An 18,268-nucleotide genomic window follows, 5' to 3' on the forward strand; every position below is an offset into this window, starting at 1 on the left:
CAGGTGTGTTTTTACTTAGGACATTTTCAGTGTGTGATGGCTTATTGGGGCGACCTCATCATAAGTCTGGGAGCACCTGTGATCCATTTCCAACCGAAGGAAGAAGGGTGTGTGGGTCTAGGAGACAGCAAGGGGGATGGTCATACAGTCCAAGCTGTCAGAGGTGCTGGACCAGAGAGGACAGGTGAAGACATTGTTAGGATCACCCAAGACCAAAGAGGGACAGACAGACGCAAGCACAGATGCAGGCATAGAGACATGATCATGGAACTTGCTGAAGGCAGAGACACGGATTTGTTTCAGAAACAGGAAGTGCAGAGAACAGACCTTGGTCCAGACAGGAGGATGGGGAGGAGGGGCTTCAGTGTCCCCGCCACCTGGCCTCATGGGCCAACGGGACAGGGCTGCAGAGACCCGTACGGAACTGAGGGACAGGAGTGCAACAGCCTGCTCGGGCTGGCACACCCCATGACTTCACAGCTCAGGGCCATGAGAATGGCCAACGGCCTGCCTTTGAGGACTGTTCAATGCAAAACATTTACCCCTGACCACACCAGCAGCCGTGGGCCTGAGCCGAGATCACTGAGCGTACAGCACCTCCAGCCACAGAGTCTGAGTCAGACACAATCAGTCCTCCTTGTTCTCAGGCTCCACGTCAGCTATGGATCAAAATCGTTTCTTTTAAAAATTGCACCTGCAGCTGGGGTTGTGGCTCAGTGGTAGAGCACTCGCCTAGCACGTGCAAGGTCCTGGGGTCGATCCTCAGCACCACACAAAAAATTAATAAAATAAAGGAACTGTGTCCAAGCAACTACAACTAAAAAAATAATTACACCCGTACTGAATACATACAGACTTTTTCTTGTCCTTATTTCCTAAGCAATAATAGTATAAAACAACTATGTGCAGGACATTAGTATTTTATTGGGCATTATAAGGGAAGTCTTAGAGCATACTGGATGATTTGTACAGGTAATATGCAAATTCCATGCCCTCCATGGATTTTGATATCCCAGGGGCCCTGGAACCAGTCCCCCTTGGGTACTGAGGGATGGCTGTATCCCCCTCGCACTGAAAGTTGAATAAATCTTATTATCTAGGAAAACAGACTAGAGCCAAAGAGTGGGCAGCTCCCACGTACATCATACTGTCTCTGAATTTGTTGGGCAGAATTACGCTTCTATACAGCAGGGCACAGAGCCCCCAGAGAATGATCGTCCAGCCACACAGAGTCACCTGTGCTCATCGTGTTCCCTGTGTACCTGGGAGGGAAGAACATGGCCCACCTGGATCTCATCCGGCACACTGAGGAAACGGCTCGGGAGAAGGTTTGGAAGCATCCCCACGTTGTTGACTGACCAAAGACACAAGACAAGAATGGGTCAGAAGAGCCTGAAGAAACCTGGACAAAAATATCCATATACAACGTTGCTCAGTGCAACAGGATTTGACGCAGGAAGGAGACCAGATGGCAGAAAACACGTCGTCCATAACAGGAGGCCCGCGGAACACGTCAGGGCCGGTTGGTCTGCAGCCCAGTCACTAAAAACCATGGCTGCTACCACAAGATATGAGGTTATGCCCTGTGTCGGTATGACATGTCAAAAGACACTCTACTGTCACGTGTAACTAAAAGGAACCAATAAAAAAATTAAAAAAAAAAAAAAAAACTCTGGCTGCTTAGAATTTTATAGACACGGGAAGACATTTGTGATATAAGTGGATTTTTTCCTGTTACAAAATAGCATGTACATATGATCCCAGTTTGGAAAATATGTATATAGGTTGGGAAGAGTGCACAACAAGATGTTATCTTGGATTTGGGAGAGTTTAAGAAATTCATAGCTGGGTGCAGTGGCCCACGCCTGTCATCCCAATAACTCAGGAGGCTGAGGCTGAAGGATCACAAGTTCAAAGCCAGCCTCCGCCATTTAGCAAGGCCCGGAGCAACTCAGTGAGACCCTGTCTCTAAATAAAAAATAAAAAGATGTAGGGACGTGGCTCCATGGTAGAGCACCCTGGGTTCAGTCCAGGAAAAAAGAAGAAGGAGAAGAAAGAAAAAAAAAAAAGAAAGAAATTCATATTTCTTTTATGTGGCTACGTCTTCCAATCCTTTCCAATTTTTCTGCAGTGATATGCTTCCCATTTTTACTTGTGAAAATGTAATTATCTTTTAAATTCAGCAGGAAGTTTAGGAACCAAATATTACTTTCTTCAAATATTGCACTTGGCATGGGGCTAGAAGATATCTTCTCTATAAATCATTTCAGAAAAATACTGTCTTGTGTTCTGAAAGCAAAAGATGTGAGTTCTCCAACCACCTTGTGGACGACACCTCCTGCGTCTGTTTGCTGACCTAACTCCTTCAGGTCAGTGTTTCTGGGATGGTTTTTTTGCTATCAAACATCAACATCAGGTCTGTGAAAGAAAATTCACTTTCATATTAAAAAATCTAGTTTGGAAGGTCAGAATGTGGAAGTCTGACACGTCCCTCGACCATATATTAATTTTTGAATCCTGTGATGGCTGCAGAATAATCATTTTCATGCTACAGCTTAAAATACAGTCGTGGGTTAGGTTTAAGCTACCAAGAAATTCTTGAGCTTCACCAAAGATGATTCTTTTCACTGCGCATCCCAAGCTTTGCATCTTGCAATGCACTTACCTAAGATTCCAACTTCTAAGCCTTTCAGCTCCTCTTGGATCGACTCATAGATGTCATCTTTGGTAAAATCTGCTTGGATCACCCTCACACGGCTCCCTGTGCTTCGCTCTGCGTTAGGGCCAAGGGGTGATGTTTAAGGAACAAGCGGGCAAGTCCCTCTCTGGACCTTGAAGTTCCGGGGACCCTCCTACAGTCCCTAAGCAGACGTTCAAGAGGACAGCCAGACGCCCCCCAGGAAATAAGGGAGCGCTGGATACCCCCTGGGAGGGTGGTGGGCAATCTGGGGCCTGCTCTGCCCTTCCAGGGTCACCCCAGGGGGCAGGAAACGCCCCACAGTGGGCAGAATGGCAATGCCACGCCTCTCAAAGTGGGGGCCCAGACCACAGGCGAGGGGCCGGCTGTCCCTTCCAAAGCACCTCAGGTGACTACAGACGGCTCGAGCTTGAGACCCCAGACTCCAGCCAAAGCCAGATCTGCTGCCGCCTCTGCTCAGGGTCAGGTCCCCTCCGCAGGGTCACACCACCCCCCGTCTGTCCAGCACTGGAGCCCTTGCCTAAGCGATGTCCTATCTTAATCTCCCTCCTGCATGCAGTCAGCCCTGTCCCCAGGTGCCACAGCAGGCCGGGGCTCAGGGAAGCCAGCATCTGGCCCAAGGCACCCACACTCTGCTGGCACCACGCTCCGCGCCCCGTCCACTGTCCTGTGAGCGTGCCTTGTGCGAGGGGTCTTCGGGCGAGGACAGAGCCTCAGACACTTCAGCCATTCCTTGGTGAGATCCCTTTGCCTTTGGAGTGAGTGGGGCCCACTGTGGCTGAGGACCAGCGTGAGGCCCAGTTTGGGGAAATGGGATTCTCTTGAAGACACTGCTTGCTTTTCAGAAGGATGATAAAAAGCACAGTTTGCCATTGTGAGGAAAGCCCTCAAGAGTATCTGGGTCTGAGCAAAAGTTACTCCTAATAGCCAGACGCAGAACAAAAGCAGGATTCAACAGTTTAAGGTCACTGAGCCTTCTGGGTGTGACTGCACAGCCCCAACTCCCACGTCCATCCCATCCCAAACCTCCCCAAACAAATATGGCTGATCCTAGACAGCCTGCCACGGCCCTCACAAATCTTCATAATTGAAGACCCATCCCTTTGCATTAGAAAGCTTATTCATTAATAACTTAATGAGTACTAAAGTTCAAACACCCCAAAGGAAATAGGTGGTCAATATTAACTAATGACACTTCTAAGCAAATCATCTTAATAAAACATTACGACATAAAAGCTGCCTCTGTGGGTTGTACGGTGTACGACTCTCGCAACCATACATGGCAACCCTTGATCAGATCTTCTTTTAAAAAAATCTGACGAGCACCAGGAAGACTTATCACTCACCCTCCTGCAAGGAGCAAGGCATAGACACAGGAAGGCCCTGACACTGATTCTGCTTTTGAAAAGAGCCGCAGAAGCTACCAAGCAGCTGGGACCTCTGCGTGAGCAGATGTCGTTCTAAGCATGAAGCCCCTGGGTCAGAGAAGATGGTGGACCTACTTGTGCCTGAGCCCCTGCCTGCCTCCCCCAGCCCACGGATCCATGGTGAGCCGGAGCCTGCGCCTTAGACCTTGAGCTTCACCTTATAAACTGGGTTCTCCCTGGCACCAAGGTCACCCCAGGCTGCAGATGGCCGATTGGGAATCCACAGGCAGGACAGGGGCCGGCTGGGCTGGGGGGCTCCATGAGCACCTCCCTTCTTTGGGGCATCACTCACCAATCTCCCTGGCAAGGACTTGCAGTTTTTCCAGGGTCCGGCTGATAAGCACAACGTTGAGTCCACATTTTGCCAACTAGGGGGTGGGGAGGGGAAGGATGAAGACGTTAATCAGTGGGGGCAGGAGGCTTGCTTGCCAGGTGGACTGGTCCCCAGCTGTCTCTCTGGGTTGCAGGATGCCATACTTGTTTCTCCAGGCTTCACCACGCAGAAGGCACAAAGGGTTTGAGTGATGGGCAACACAGTCCCCTGGACAGGGCTGACAGCGGCATCCTAATAGTAATTGATGCTTCATCACATGTGACATTTGTACCAGGAGCTACCATAAATGCTTTTCTTCTACAGGCCCAACGTCTGGAACATGTGGGGTTCGCTGAGCATAGGAACTCATCTTATTAGGAACCATATACTATACCCAGGTCTCCAGATTCTGGGATTCCACATCACTGGGGTCAACCAATCACAGGTTGGAAATATTTGGGAGAAAATAATCATATCTGTACTGAACATGTACAGACCTCTTTCCCTTGTCATTTTTCCTTAAATAATATATGTATAAAAAAAACCATTTCAGTAACCTGGAGATGATTTAAAATGTTCAGAGGATGCGTATAGATCACAGACAAAGTACTGTGCCGTCTTGTATAAAAGATTTGAGCATCCGTGGTGTTTGGTGTCCACAGGGTTACCAGTCCTGTGCAGGTACCCAGGGGCAGCTGCATCTGTCTAGAACAGCGCCCCACAATTTAAAACAATGTTTCTTAGCTGTGATTTTAATAAAGAATTGTATGTTCCCGAAAACACGGAAGGAGCCGAGTTATATAGAGTTGACCATGTGGCCCCCAGGACCCTCTTGTGCACTCTTCAGGCCCAAGTGTCAGGATCACGTGGGGAGCCATCAAGATCCACCCATTCCCACCAAAACCATCCAAGTAAAAAATCTCTGGAGTTGGAGCCTTAACATTTACATCTTTTTCTATTTTAATTAGAAAACTGCATTGTTAATCACAGAGCTACACGCTCGTTGTAAAAGACTCAAACAACACCAAGGCAAAAAGAGTCCCCAATGTCCCCTAGTCCCATCTCCCCACATAGCTCCTCTGCCTCCCATGTGGTATGGATCCTGCTCCGACTTCCCTGCACCTGTGGCATGTATAGGTACAGATAGGAGTGAAAGTTGGTTTGGGGGGATCAATGTCTCCAAATCCTCCATAATTGTCATCTTAACTATGGTCTTGCAACATTCCCTTAATGATGTGTCTTGTCTCTGGGGCTATATCCACCTCCACCCTGGGCCCTGAAGGACCATGTGACTCTTTCCTCATTGCTTCCTAGTGTTCTGTAGTTCCCCTTTCGTTGAGCACCTAGGTTATTTTCAAATTTTCCTATTGCCAGTATCACTACAGAAGAAGCCCTTCTTGGCGTGTCTGTATACATTGATTGCTGGAGTGGACGGGTGGAATCGCCACGTCACAGGCTACATGCTTGTTAATTTTAATTCTATTGTCAAATCGCCCCCTCTTCACACTGTGTCATCAAAAGCATGATCATAGCCGTCTCTCCACGGTCTCATTGATATCTATTTGATGTTCACACCTTTTTCAACCTGATGTATCCCTTCATTGTTTTAATTTCTGTTTTTCCAATTATCAGTGTGACTGAGCATGTGTGAATCACCAGGATATCGTTTTTATTCTGTGTTTATTTATCTATCTATCTATTTATTTATTTATCTATCTATCTATCTATCTATCTATTTATTTATTTAGGTGGCCTCTGAGGCAGGGGAAAGGAGTAGGCATGACTTTGGTCAGGTGTCCGACATGCCGGGGACTGAAAGAGCCTGGGTACTGGTCCCCCATGGAATTGAAACCACATTTGTATCTGGAAGCAAAGCAGAGCACCTTCTTCACTAAGAGGGGTCAGAGAGCGACAGGCCCCGAGGCCGAGAAGGAACTGGCAGTGAGCAGGAACTGAACAGGGGACAGGCCTCCTGGGTCCCGAGAGTCCTGCTACCTTAAAACCCTGGTTGTACTTTAGATTTCTTCATATTTCCATTTCTGAAAAAGACATGATGATCTCCCACAGTGTTGTGAGTTTTTCAATCATTTCTATTTTGTCTAGATTCCATTTTTTATATTTCGACATAATATTGGCAGGAATAGAATAAGTTCAATATCAGTGACCTGAGTTTTATCAACGTGATTATTCCTCTTTCATCATTCCTGTCCTGAGTTACATCTTGTTGGGTACGGACATTGCTCCTACTCCTCTTTTCTGGTTTGCATTTTCCAAGTTGACTTTATTCCAATCCTCCATTTTTCAACCTTCCTTCACCATCGGGTTTTGTTTTCTTAGCTTCACCTGAGTATCTGTTACCTAGGGGTAGATTTAACCAAGCAACATGTATTGAGAGTGTGGAGTTGTTACAATAGCCTATCTTATTTTAATTTTTCCATTCACTTAATTTCCATTGTAATTTTTCTCCTTTATATGACTTTAATAAGCTGACCAGGAGAGACAGTGCTACGGTGTCACACACAGCATCTCCTGCAAGCAATGTGACACCTCAGGGTAGCCCCTGCATGCAGTGACTCGGGGATCTAGATCATCAGTGTGTGTGTGTGTGTGTGCACATATATAGACATACATGTTCATGTGTATATAAATCATACACACGTGTGAACGACTACATATATTTAAACTATATACATGTGTATGTCTCCAAAATTCCTACGCTGGAATTTGAGCTCCAAGGTGATGGTTTAAGAGGTGCGACCTTTCAGGAAGTGATTAGGTCCTGATCAATGCCCTTATAGGACAGGCACTGGGCAAGGACCAGCCAGAGCTGCCATCTTGGTAGCAGAGAAGGAGCCCCAGGAGACCCCAGATCTGCTGTGCCTTGATCTTGGACTTCCCCAGATCTGGGAAACGTGTTTTTATTATCCATGATTACCCAACGTAGCTGCATGAATAGACTAGCAGCAAGTAAAAACCAAAATGAAAAAGGCACAGCTTTATTAATATTAATCAAAATGGGTGTGAAGCAAGTAAGCACTACTAGAGCTAAAACTAGTGAAAGGTTGAATTCCTCAGGAAGATATAAGGTTTCCAACCCTGGATTGCCTAAGTGAATGGCTTGTGTGGAAGGGTCTATGTGAGAGGTGACAGATAGACCCTCGCAGTGGGAGATGTTCATTTGTCTTGCAGGAATTGTTGGATGCAGCACACAGACATTTGACAGGGATGTGGACTGTGCAAACCTCAGGAACACCACACCTGGTGAAGTGGGTGCGTGTAAACGCTGCAGAAGACCCTGTTGTTTGGAAAGCTGGCTGTCGGGATCAATGGTAAGACTGACAGGTCTCCAGCAAAGTGGTGGGGAATAAATGTCGGGTGTGATTAGAGACACAGCCTGGATCTACAATACAGAGGAGAGAGGAGAGTGCATACACAGCCAGTTTTGCTACCCCCTAAAGTCCTTACCAAACCCTGGGAAAGGGATTCTTTTCTAGACAAACAAATCCACAGGAAATGTGACAAAGAAGACAGAATCCATCCCCTAAACTCTTGCTTGCTGGAAAATAGATAGACAAGATCTGAAATCTCAACCAGGAATAGGGTCAGCTGAGAACTGACAAAATTATTTTGCTTTATAATATAAGTTTTTTTTAATTGAATCCTAGCAATTTTACAGTGTGACAGGTCAGTACATGTACACAGTATAAAATGATCAGATCAGATCTTGCTGTGGTGTGGTCTCCACATCTGTGCCTGTCCTCTGGGAGACAGACCTGTTCATACCAGAAAAAAGGGAACAACTTCAATATCTGCCAACAGAGGAAAGAAAAACTAAAGCTGGACACATTGAAATATCATATAGTGTTATGATTATGGACTACTACACAGCACTGAAAATGAATGGACCATGTTCTACACACATCTGCATGAATGGATTTCAAAAGCATAGTTTTGACCAGTATAGACTGCAAAAATGCATATGACTCAATTTACATGAGGTTCAAAACAAACAACCCAACCCATGTGTTGTTTAAGGGAGCACATGTATGTAATAAAACTGTCCTATTAAAAAGCAAGGAAATTAGTAACACAGTGTTCATGACGGTGTTTACATTTGTGGGGTGAGGGAACAGAAATGTAAGGCATAACACACAGGCACCTTCAAGGACGCTGGGTGACCAGGGACACAGGACTCTATTATTTTTTGTGACCTCTGAACTGTTTCTATGAATGATATGCACTCTTGGGTGACTGTCCCTTTCTCTCTGCCTCTCAGAGCCATGGCACACTGTCACGGGCTCACGACAGCCACAGCCTGGGTCAGAAATTCCAGGGTGGAAGCCAAGCAGCCCAGGAACAACATGAATCGAGAGGAACCTAAAAACAATGGAAAGCTGCTGTCTCCGTGGAAGGCCGGATGAAAGGGGCCAGCAGAGAGCAGCTGGAGCCATTTAGACATCAAGAGGACTCTCACTGGCCTGAGAAACAGATGGGGGTCCCAAGAGCAGACGGCTGTTTCCCCCGCGTTGGCACAAGACAGAGCTGGCCGGTGACTCTAGGCCGACTCTGCCCCTCACCTGGAGCTGCCAGGGCAGGACCTTGAGAAGAACTGGGATGGCCCTCTGCCATGCGGAGATGGGGAGCCTTCCCAGATGCCCCCCAAGTGGCCAGATGTGGAGGGACGAAGCCAGGCCACCTTTCAGCATGTGATTTGGTTCCGGCACTTTCTGGGCATTAACAGCCAAGAAAACAGGTCCACATGCATCAGAGTGACAAAAAGTAGAACTTACAAGCTTTCATGCTAACAAGTGGTCCGTGAACAAGACATGCACATCCAGCCTGGCCATGGCATCCGGTCTTTATAGGCACATCCCCCTGGACAGCAGCCCGACTGCAGAGGACGCACCGGGGTGTGAGCTCGAGTTTCCAGAGATTCCTGCCCATGTCCACCTCTGGACGTCGGACTGACGGCAGGATAACATCAGACTCTCCGGTCCCCACTGCCATGACAGCCCTAGGTCACCTGGGCCCAGGCTGACGGTGGACCTGGGAGGGACTCTCTGGAGGCTTCTCTGGGATCCCCAATATAACTGGAGCTCAGGAGAGGCACACTGTCCCTGTCCTCTCTGAGGGCACCCACGCTCTCCCTTGAGGGTGTCCCCTTGCCCCAAGGAGTTAAGATTCTCTGAACTTTCACTAAACAGGATGGTTTCTCTTTCCATTTCCATTTCAGGAAACTCCAGCTAATTCTGACACCTTCACAGAGAGACCCAGGTCAGGGTGGGGCAGGGGACAGGGTTTATTTCTCTTTCTGTGCATTTCCAAATGCTCCGGTTTTCTAACTCTAGGCTGCACCTCTATGATCCTTAGCAGGATTTATCTGGGCAAAGAGATAGTGGCTTTTTTTATTCTTGGTCTCTTCTTTCCATCTCTTTAGATTCGATATGCATGTGTCATAAACTTCATCCTCCACCCAGGAAATGCAAATGAAAACCACGAGATGTGGCCACTCCATTTAAAAAAGAAAAAGAAAAGAAAACTAAAAAAATTTTTTAATGCCTAACCAAAAACTGTCCCATTTCAGAGCAGACCCCCGCCAGGGGCACCCCCAAGTCCCCTCTCTCTCTCCCCAGAAACCCACCCACCCACTTGTCCAATTTTGAGGGCTGGGATCTGTGAAAAGGGTGGTGCGGAATCAGGCACCTTTGTCTCCCCGTCCCCTGGGTCAGCCTCCAGGGGAAGGCCCCACTAAGTGGAAAACGATTTGCATTTCCAGCACAAAGGGTGCTCTCTGCCTGGTGGCCCGCCACCTCCTCTCAAGAGCCCCAGAGCCCTGGGTGAAGTGGTCTGGGCCAGGAGGGGCCCAGAGGCTGGCTGTCTGGGCGGCCATTGTTCCCTTTGTCTGCGGGAGCAGGACTCAATCTTGCTGCCCACGTCGGGGCTGACAGGCTGCAGACGCGGAGCTGAGCCCGGCCTGCCCACCGCCCGCCGCAGCCCCTCCTGAGCAGCCATGGCGGGGCCTGCTGAAGGGCCTGGCTCTCTCTGCTGCTCTGGGGCCTGGGTCCGGGAAGGTGTTTGTGGCTGATGGACCCCGGGGGGTGGGAAGGCCAGGAAAGACAGGGCTGCCTCTGTGTGGCAGGGGACAGAGAAAGGCCTGGGGTTCAGGTGCAGAGGGAGGGGACGTGGTGGGAGAGCAGCGTGGGCAGGGCTGGGGGCCAGCAGCCACCCACCCACCGGTTCCCACCTGCTCCCAGCAGGGTTCCAAGTGCCTGACTCCAAATGTGCACACAGACTAAACCAAGAGGCAGCGTGGAGCAGGCCTCCAGGAAGATGGACCAGAAGACCTTCCCTATTCCTTCTCTCACATGCAACTTGAAAACCTGGATATTAAGAGACTCTGAAGAGCAGGACAGTGGGGGGTCCCTGGGCTTCCTCTTTGCCTCCTATATTTTGGATTTATTGCTGGAGAAGCCAGAAGACCAGAGATGCCAACAGGTGCAAATGTAAAAAAAAAATAATAAAATAAAAATCTCAAGAAAAGTCTGCTCTCTCTATCCAAAGGACAAGAAAAGGGAGATCCTAGCAAAACAGAAAATGTGTAGACAAAATTGCTCTCCCCCCAGCAAACACCTTGGGGAAACCACAGCCCCAGCCCCACCCCTGCCAGCAGGCTGAGAGAAGACGAGACTCCTACCCTGGGGACCCTGTGACGAGAGCCATCACCACCACCACCCAGTGTCACGTGCTGTGGTTTGTGTGTGGCTTATCCCCCAGAGGCTCATCTGGGGGTTTATCCCCCAGAGCTGAACCAAGAAGGCCACCCAAGTTTGGACTTTCAGCCTCCAAGTAAACCTCTTTTTTTAATACAGAACCCAGCCTCAAGTATTTGGGTATAGTAGTGGAAAACGGACTTACAAATACCCAACCCAGCAGTAACAGGCACCCTTCACTCTCCTCCTCTCTCTCTTCCCCTGGGATGATAACAGAGCAGAGCTCATGGTCAGCCACATGCAGTGGTCAGGAGGCCATCCCCCCAAATATCCATGGAGACTTTGTGGGGAACAGCAAAGAGGCATTCCTGCCCCTTCTGCCAGAGTGGTACCAGCAGAAACCTAGGAGGGAGCCAGGACCCCCCCCCATCCCAACAGGCAGGAACAAGGAGGCAGCACCCTTTAACGGAGGCCAAGCAGAGAACATGGGCCTCCATCCTACCTGGTAGGAAAAAAATGGAACCCTCTCCTCCCCACACTGAAGAAATGTCAGCGTAGCCCAGTACAAGCAGATTCGATAAGATCCAGTCTCAACATAAAACCCCAAATGCCCAAGATTCACAGAAGAGTCACTTATCATGCAAAAAGTTTTTTAAAAAGTCTAGTTCAGAGGAAGAAAAGAAAATCATCAGGTGACAATGTTGAGATAACACAGACTTTAGAATTATCTGAGCAGATTTTGAAGCATTAAAAATTCTTCAACCAAGCCATTGTGAACATGCGAAAAACACAGAACATTCCAGCAAAGATTCAAGAGACCCAGGGAACAGGATAAAGCCAAGAAGCCCTACGGCAAGAAACATCCTCACTAAACTCGTGACCGCTGCCGGCCCAGGAAAGCTCCTTACCCAGCAAGAAGCGACACTTCTCTGGAAGGGAAGGCACTGTAGATCTGTCCTAAGAAATCCCAGAGGCCAGGGGAGGGACATGATATGCTGACAGAAAAGGACAGTCAGTTACGGAGCCTGTGTCCAGAGAAAGGATCCTTCAGGAATGAAGAAGAAATCCAGACATTAGGGAATGAAGAGAACGAAGGTCAGAGTTTGTTTCCTTCCACCAGAACCTACTTGAAGGTTCTGCCACCACCCAAGAGCACCACAGGCAGGGGAAGGGGGCCTTTGGGGACATTCAAATTCCAAACTGTAGCACGTGCAGACCACAAGGACGGCTTTCCTTCTGACGTGGGGGATGGAAGACACTTTGCTTTGGAAAGGAGGTGCTGAAGCATTCCTCCAACCTCAGCACCCAAATACACAGCCCGTCTGTGGAGGGTCAGCCACTACCGGCATAAGCAGGTCCAAGGTAAGAACAAAGAGGCCTCTTCACCTTCAAAGAAGCAGACTCGAGAGAGAAGGTCATTGGCTTCCACCATCAGGGGAAAATAGGGGGCAGATGCATGAGTCCAGCACAAGGAACTCTTATAAGGGGCATGGTTTGGTTTGTTAATATCCCCAAGGTGTCTATCAAGTGCCTCCAAGACACCCGTCACTTCTCATAGCAGGGCTTTGTTAAGGTGCCATCTCTGGGGGGGATAACACTCCTGGGAGTGCCACTGTTGATCGCACTTTTCATAGGCACTGAATGTTTGTGTCCCTCCAGAAACATCCTGCGTCGAAATCCCAACCCTGGACATGATCCTATTCAGAGGCGAGGTCTTGGGAAGTGCAATTAGGTCACGAGGGTGGGAAGCTCGTCTTGGGACCAGAGTCCTTAGAGAAGACAGAGAGCTTGTTCCTCTGTCTCCACTCTCCTGGGGAAGGCCACCACCTGCAAACCAGGAAGAGGGCTCACCAGCCACCAGAACAGCCGTGGCTCTGGATGTCCCAGCCTCCACAACTGTGAACATCAGTGTTGGTTAAGCCACTGGCGTACAGTGACTTGATATAACAGCCTGAGCTAATACCGGGCCTTTTACACAAGTTAAATTACCATAACTTCAGTGGAAAGCACAGAGGCTTAAAGATGTTCAAAATCTCCAAGCCACCAAGTCCACTGCAAGGAAATTAGCTCCTGAAACAATTGGAGATGAGCATAAAAGTGTATGATTTATTCACAAGCATGTTCCCAATTCTTTATAAAATGAAGAAAATTTGTAAGTAAATGTGAAATTATAGAGTATCCATCCACTCGATAGAAAATTATGTTCCCACTTAAAAAATCATGTTTTTGACATAAGAAAATGCTAACAACCAAAAATAACACTTAAAAAATAATGGCATGTGTAATCTGGGATTTGAGCCAAACTTGGGGAAAATCGCAAGGTTTTCAATATCCTTCTATTTAAAGAGGTGGTTATTTTTTTTCTCCCTCATTCAGGATCTCTCATCTTTCTCAATGGAGTCTTATAGAGTTCTTTTTAAAAGACTTGTAATTTTACTTTGTTTGTTTCTAGTATTGTTTGTTTTTCTATTGTGAATGAAAACATCTTTCATCGTATTTTTAAGAGGCTATTGATTTTTAACAGACTTCCTCTTATAAAAATTTCAGGATTCTTTCTGTTTCTTCCATTGTTCTAGAAGTCAGCATAACAGAATGAGGAAGAAACAAAATGGGTAATAATTATAGGAAATTACAGTGATTATAGGAATAGTAATTATAGAAAACAATAATTAATGAAAATGTAGAATCTACAATAATAGTAGTATATGAAACAACACTGGCTATGAGCACATGTTTTTAAAAAATCTACCCACTGAGCAGACGGTGTAGCTCAGTGGTAGAGCCCTGGCCTAGATCCCTGCAGGTCCCTGAGTTCCCTCCCCAGCACCTAAAAAAAAAAAATTTTATTTAAAAGTCTATCTATCTGCAAAACAGCAAGCATAGAATAACACACCCAAAGATGCTAACCACCTTCCCAAGCTCTATCAGATGCTCTTTTCACATAATATTTTGTAATGCATATTAACCTATTGAAATGAAAGTCATAAGTAATACTACTTGCCCACACAAATCATCACTAAAGCAATATTTTCCAAAGCTGTATGTGAACATGAATAAAAAGGGAGTATTTATAATTTTTAAAGTTTTTTGTGTTTCTTTTTTTTTTTTCTTCCTGTTCCCCCCACCCTTGGTACCAGGGATTGAACCCAGGGGTGCTTGACCACTGAGCCACATCCCCAGCCCTCTTTTTATTATTATTTTATTTAGAGACAGGGTCTCACTGAGTTGCTTAGGGAATTTTGCTAAATTGCTGGGGCTGGCTTTGAACTCACAATCCTCCTGCCTCAGCCTCCTCCAGAGCTGCTAGGATTACAGGTGTGCCCCACCATGCCCAGCTTTAAATTGTTCCTAAGTTCATACACTACATAAACGCTGTGACGCAGTTACATTGGAAAATAGCAGTGCCCCATAAATTCCTAAAATAATTCTTAGGTGAAGGAACTGTCACCTTTGAATACCGCTGTATTTATTTTGTTTGGGTTTGGTTTGTTTATTTGTTATTTTAAAGAAAGTGTCCAGGGGATGAGATTATGATTTTTTTTTAGTCTTCTATAAAAAATGTTCCTTCTTAAGTGAATGTCTATTGCTTTTATATATGGGGAGAATTAGTGTTTGAGGAGGGTATCACACAATGTGTTATGTACGGGGACACTGTCTCTAAGAGGACAATCCCAAACTGGCTCAGTGGTATACACCCACGGTCCCAGGCAGATTGCTTGAGCCCTGGAGTTCAAGGTCAGCCTGGCAACCCAGCAAAACTCTGTCCCAAAGGAAAAAAAAAATGGTAGAAGCCCCTTACCTCCAGTGAGTATGCTTTCCCAATCCCATCTCCTGCTCCGGTGACCACTGCAAAAGGCAGGAACAGTTTTAAACAAGGGAACAGAGGATTCATCTGTATACGTTCCTCCTTCTCCTGGGCTACCCTGTCTGGCCAGCCTGGGGTCTAGGATACTCAACGCCCACAGCGGCCTGGCTCCTCTCTGCTCCAAATTCCCAGCCCTTGGCCAACCCCTACTAACCCTCCGGGGGAAGGGTGAGTTGTTTTGAGGGTCGGGTTTGTTTCTTTGCTGTTGTGTTGTTTAAGGACCTGGTGAGGCAATGAGAAATATACTGTGAAATGTGCAGAGAACCTCAGCCAGGAAACAATGTATCCAGACCTGAGGATTGAAACAGGGGACACCACATGGTCAAGGGCAAGCAGTGCGCCCTGTAATCACTCCCATGCCCAGTGCTTCCACCCCGCCTCCATCCCCACCCCACAGGGCAGCCTGTGGAAGATAAGGGACCTAGCAAAGAGGAGAATATAGAAATGCTCAGAGGGAATGCGGTGGCCTGAAGGAACTTGGAGAATTTGCACTCCATAGAACTTTCTATTAACATACAACCAATAGGTCTTGTAGTCCTGTTGTCTCCAGCATGGCAGAGCTGTTAGTGATGAGGTCCAGAATGAGCCTCATTCACGGGAATGTCCCAATTTGAACATTCACTGCATTAAGTACACACACACCTGTGAATGGCCTTGACACCAACATTTCAAGGCCAAGGTACTCGCTCAAGGTTGTTGTACATCTTGCCTTCCCGCCCCACCCCCCCACCCCCACCCCCCGCGGGGAATCTTCACAATCACCCGCGTAGTTAAGGTAATGACAGGTATGATGATGGTGATCACGATCACTTTCTGCATGGACTGTTCTTCATTGCATGCTCAAAACAAGCCCAGAAGGTGTCACGATCCTCTGTTCATCACTGAGGAAGCTCCAAAAGAGGAAAGTTCTTCATCTGATCAAGGTCTCACTGCTAAAACTGAAGACCAAAGGATTTGAACTCATGCTACCTGACTTTGGGACCACAAGCCTATACAGACATACCAGGGAAATAACTTAGGAAATCAAGCTTGGAGCTGAGGGTACTCTCATCTGTAAAGTTGAAAACTTCTATCTCTAGTGACGGGTTTTCCTGTTGTCCCCACTTGTCCTCCCTGAAGTCTACCTATGCCTCAGCAACATTCTACTCTTGCTGGCAATAACTCTATTCCCTCTTACTCATTAAAAACAGGTTAGGCTGGCCAGATGTGGTGGCACACACCTGTAATCCCAGCAGCTTGGGAGGCTGAGGCAGAAGGATGGCAGGTTCAAGACCAGCCTCAGCAACTTAGCAAGGCCCTAAGTAACTTGCTGAGACCCTATCCAAAATTAAATATTTTTTTTAAAAAAAAAGGGCTGGGGATGTGGCCCAGCTGTTAAAGCTCCCCTGGTTTCAATCCCCAGTACCAAACAAAAAAAAAAAAAACTTTTTTTAAAGATTAGGTTTTACACCTTGAGTCCACAAATGGTCAAATTCTCTGGTCCATTTGAACTTTTTTTTTGTATCCTACATCAGGGGGCAGAGGCTAAGCAGAGTCCCGAGTCCACCCGGTGTGTGAGCGTTTGAGTCTGTGTGGAGCAGGGCGTGTGCGTCCAGAATATCCAGGGCTCAGCACTCGGTGAGTTCACTGGAGACAGCATGCCCTCCCAGCAGGGGAGACAGCGCGTGCACACACACACACACACACACACACACACCGCAGGCAGCATGGGTTATAAATCCACTTGTCATTGTAAACAATGTTCCGTGTGGTAATGTTTTTAAATTTCCATTGCTATGTTTGTAAAGTTGCCCGGTTTAGCAAAGAAGGATACAGGATGCCCCATTAATTTGAATTTCAGGTAAAAAACAAATGATATTTTAGTATAATGCGTTCCGTGCAATACTTGGATTGCAATATATTAAAAAATCAGAACTTGTTTATCTGAAACTCCATTTTAACTGGGTATTCTGTGTTTTTCTCTGAAAGCCCCATAACGGTGTGACAGTCTTTCCCATTTAGCCTGGACGATATTTCTTTTTTTAAAAGATTTTTTGTTTTGTTTTGTTTAATACCTTTATTTTTATTTATTCATTTTTATGTGGTGCTGAGGCTCGAACCCAGGGCCTCACACATGCTGGGCGAGCGCTCTACCTCTGAGCCCCAGCCCCAGCCCTGGATGGTATTTCTAAAGACCTTAGCATTTCCTTCAAGGAGATGCTAAAGCCGTGACCTCTTGGTCTGCACCTTAACCCCAGTCAGGGGCTAAAATCCCACATGGTGGTTCCACCAGACAAATCCCGCGGGGTGACAGTCAGCACTGTGATCAGTGAGAACCAGGCCCAGGTGCCACTTCTCACATCTTGAGAACACAGCTCCACAGGGATCTCCGTGGCCTTGATTTTGCAATACCCTTCCTTCATCGGGGGCCTGGCCAGTCTTATTTTTTAATGAAGTAAATTAACATTATTTGTATTTCAGAATTTTGAAATACCCCTTAGCAACATGGGTATAACCTAGGGTCTAGGAATCTATAGAGATGTGGATACAGAAGTTTCTGCCTTTGTTTATTAATTGATATCATCAGAGAGAGACCATCACGCTAAGAAGAAGAAAACCCAGGGGGTGACGTTGGGGGGACAGGTGCACAGCAAGAGTTGAGGAGCCTTCTACCACATCTTGCTTTGTAGACAATTCTGATTTCACTCATGCTTTCTGGACTTCCCAATTAAATCAGATTTAACTGAAATTCCCAAAGGATGGAGATATACCTATGAGAAAAGAGGCACTATATCTTTGGGGACATAAATAGGAATAAGCAGGAATAATAAAATAAATGAGAGATGGACAGTTCCCCTTACCTGCCCACTGTCCCATCGACTGCAAGAAAGACCTTGGCAGAACTTTCCGGAAGCTCAGTAAAATGCATTTGCAGAATCTCACGCACTTTGCCAGGCCGGCCAGGCACACCAGCAGCCCGAGGAGAATGAAGAACTGGTCCAGAGGCTCCCCCATGACTGTATGGCCGCAGGTGCTGTCTCAAGCCTGGCCCCGTCCCCGTCCTGGGGTGGGACCACCTAGGGGACGGCACATCTCCTTCTGGGAGTCACTGGGTGCATTCCATTAACTCTGGGACATTTAGATTAAAGTAACATCTTCACACAACCTCTGATTCATGGGCTTTTGAATGAAGTCTTCTTTCTGATATCTTCAGAGCACTGTTGGGCTTTGTTACTGTGGGGAAGCTGGTGGCCCTGCCTGTAATCCCAGTGACTC

The 18,268-nt window shown here is 47.1% G+C and overlaps 1 protein-coding gene across 1 annotated transcript in view; it reads right to left on the reverse strand.

The window, feature by feature from the left end:
- Positions 1-18,007, reverse strand: part of Hsd17b3 (hydroxysteroid 17-beta dehydrogenase 3) — a 31,588-nt gene extending 13,581 nt beyond the window's left edge. The window contains exons 1-5 of the mRNA XM_027955814.2: positions 17,854-18,007; positions 14,948-14,994; positions 4,418-4,493; positions 2,666-2,773; positions 1,287-1,354 (exon numbers count right to left, since the gene is read on the reverse strand). Coding sequence (XP_027811615.1) covers positions 1,287-1,354; positions 2,666-2,773; positions 4,418-4,493; positions 14,948-14,994; positions 17,854-18,007 — 453 coding nt within the window. The remainder of the gene's footprint in view (positions 1-1,286; positions 1,355-2,665; positions 2,774-4,417; positions 4,494-14,947; positions 14,995-17,853) is intronic.
- Positions 18,008-18,268: the final 261 nt, after the last annotated feature.

This window comes from Marmota flaviventris, chromosome 16, assembly GCF_047511675.1.
Source record: "Marmota flaviventris isolate mMarFla1 chromosome 16, mMarFla1.hap1, whole genome shotgun sequence".
Classification (NCBI taxonomy): domain Eukaryota; kingdom Metazoa; phylum Chordata; class Mammalia; order Rodentia; family Sciuridae; genus Marmota; species Marmota flaviventris.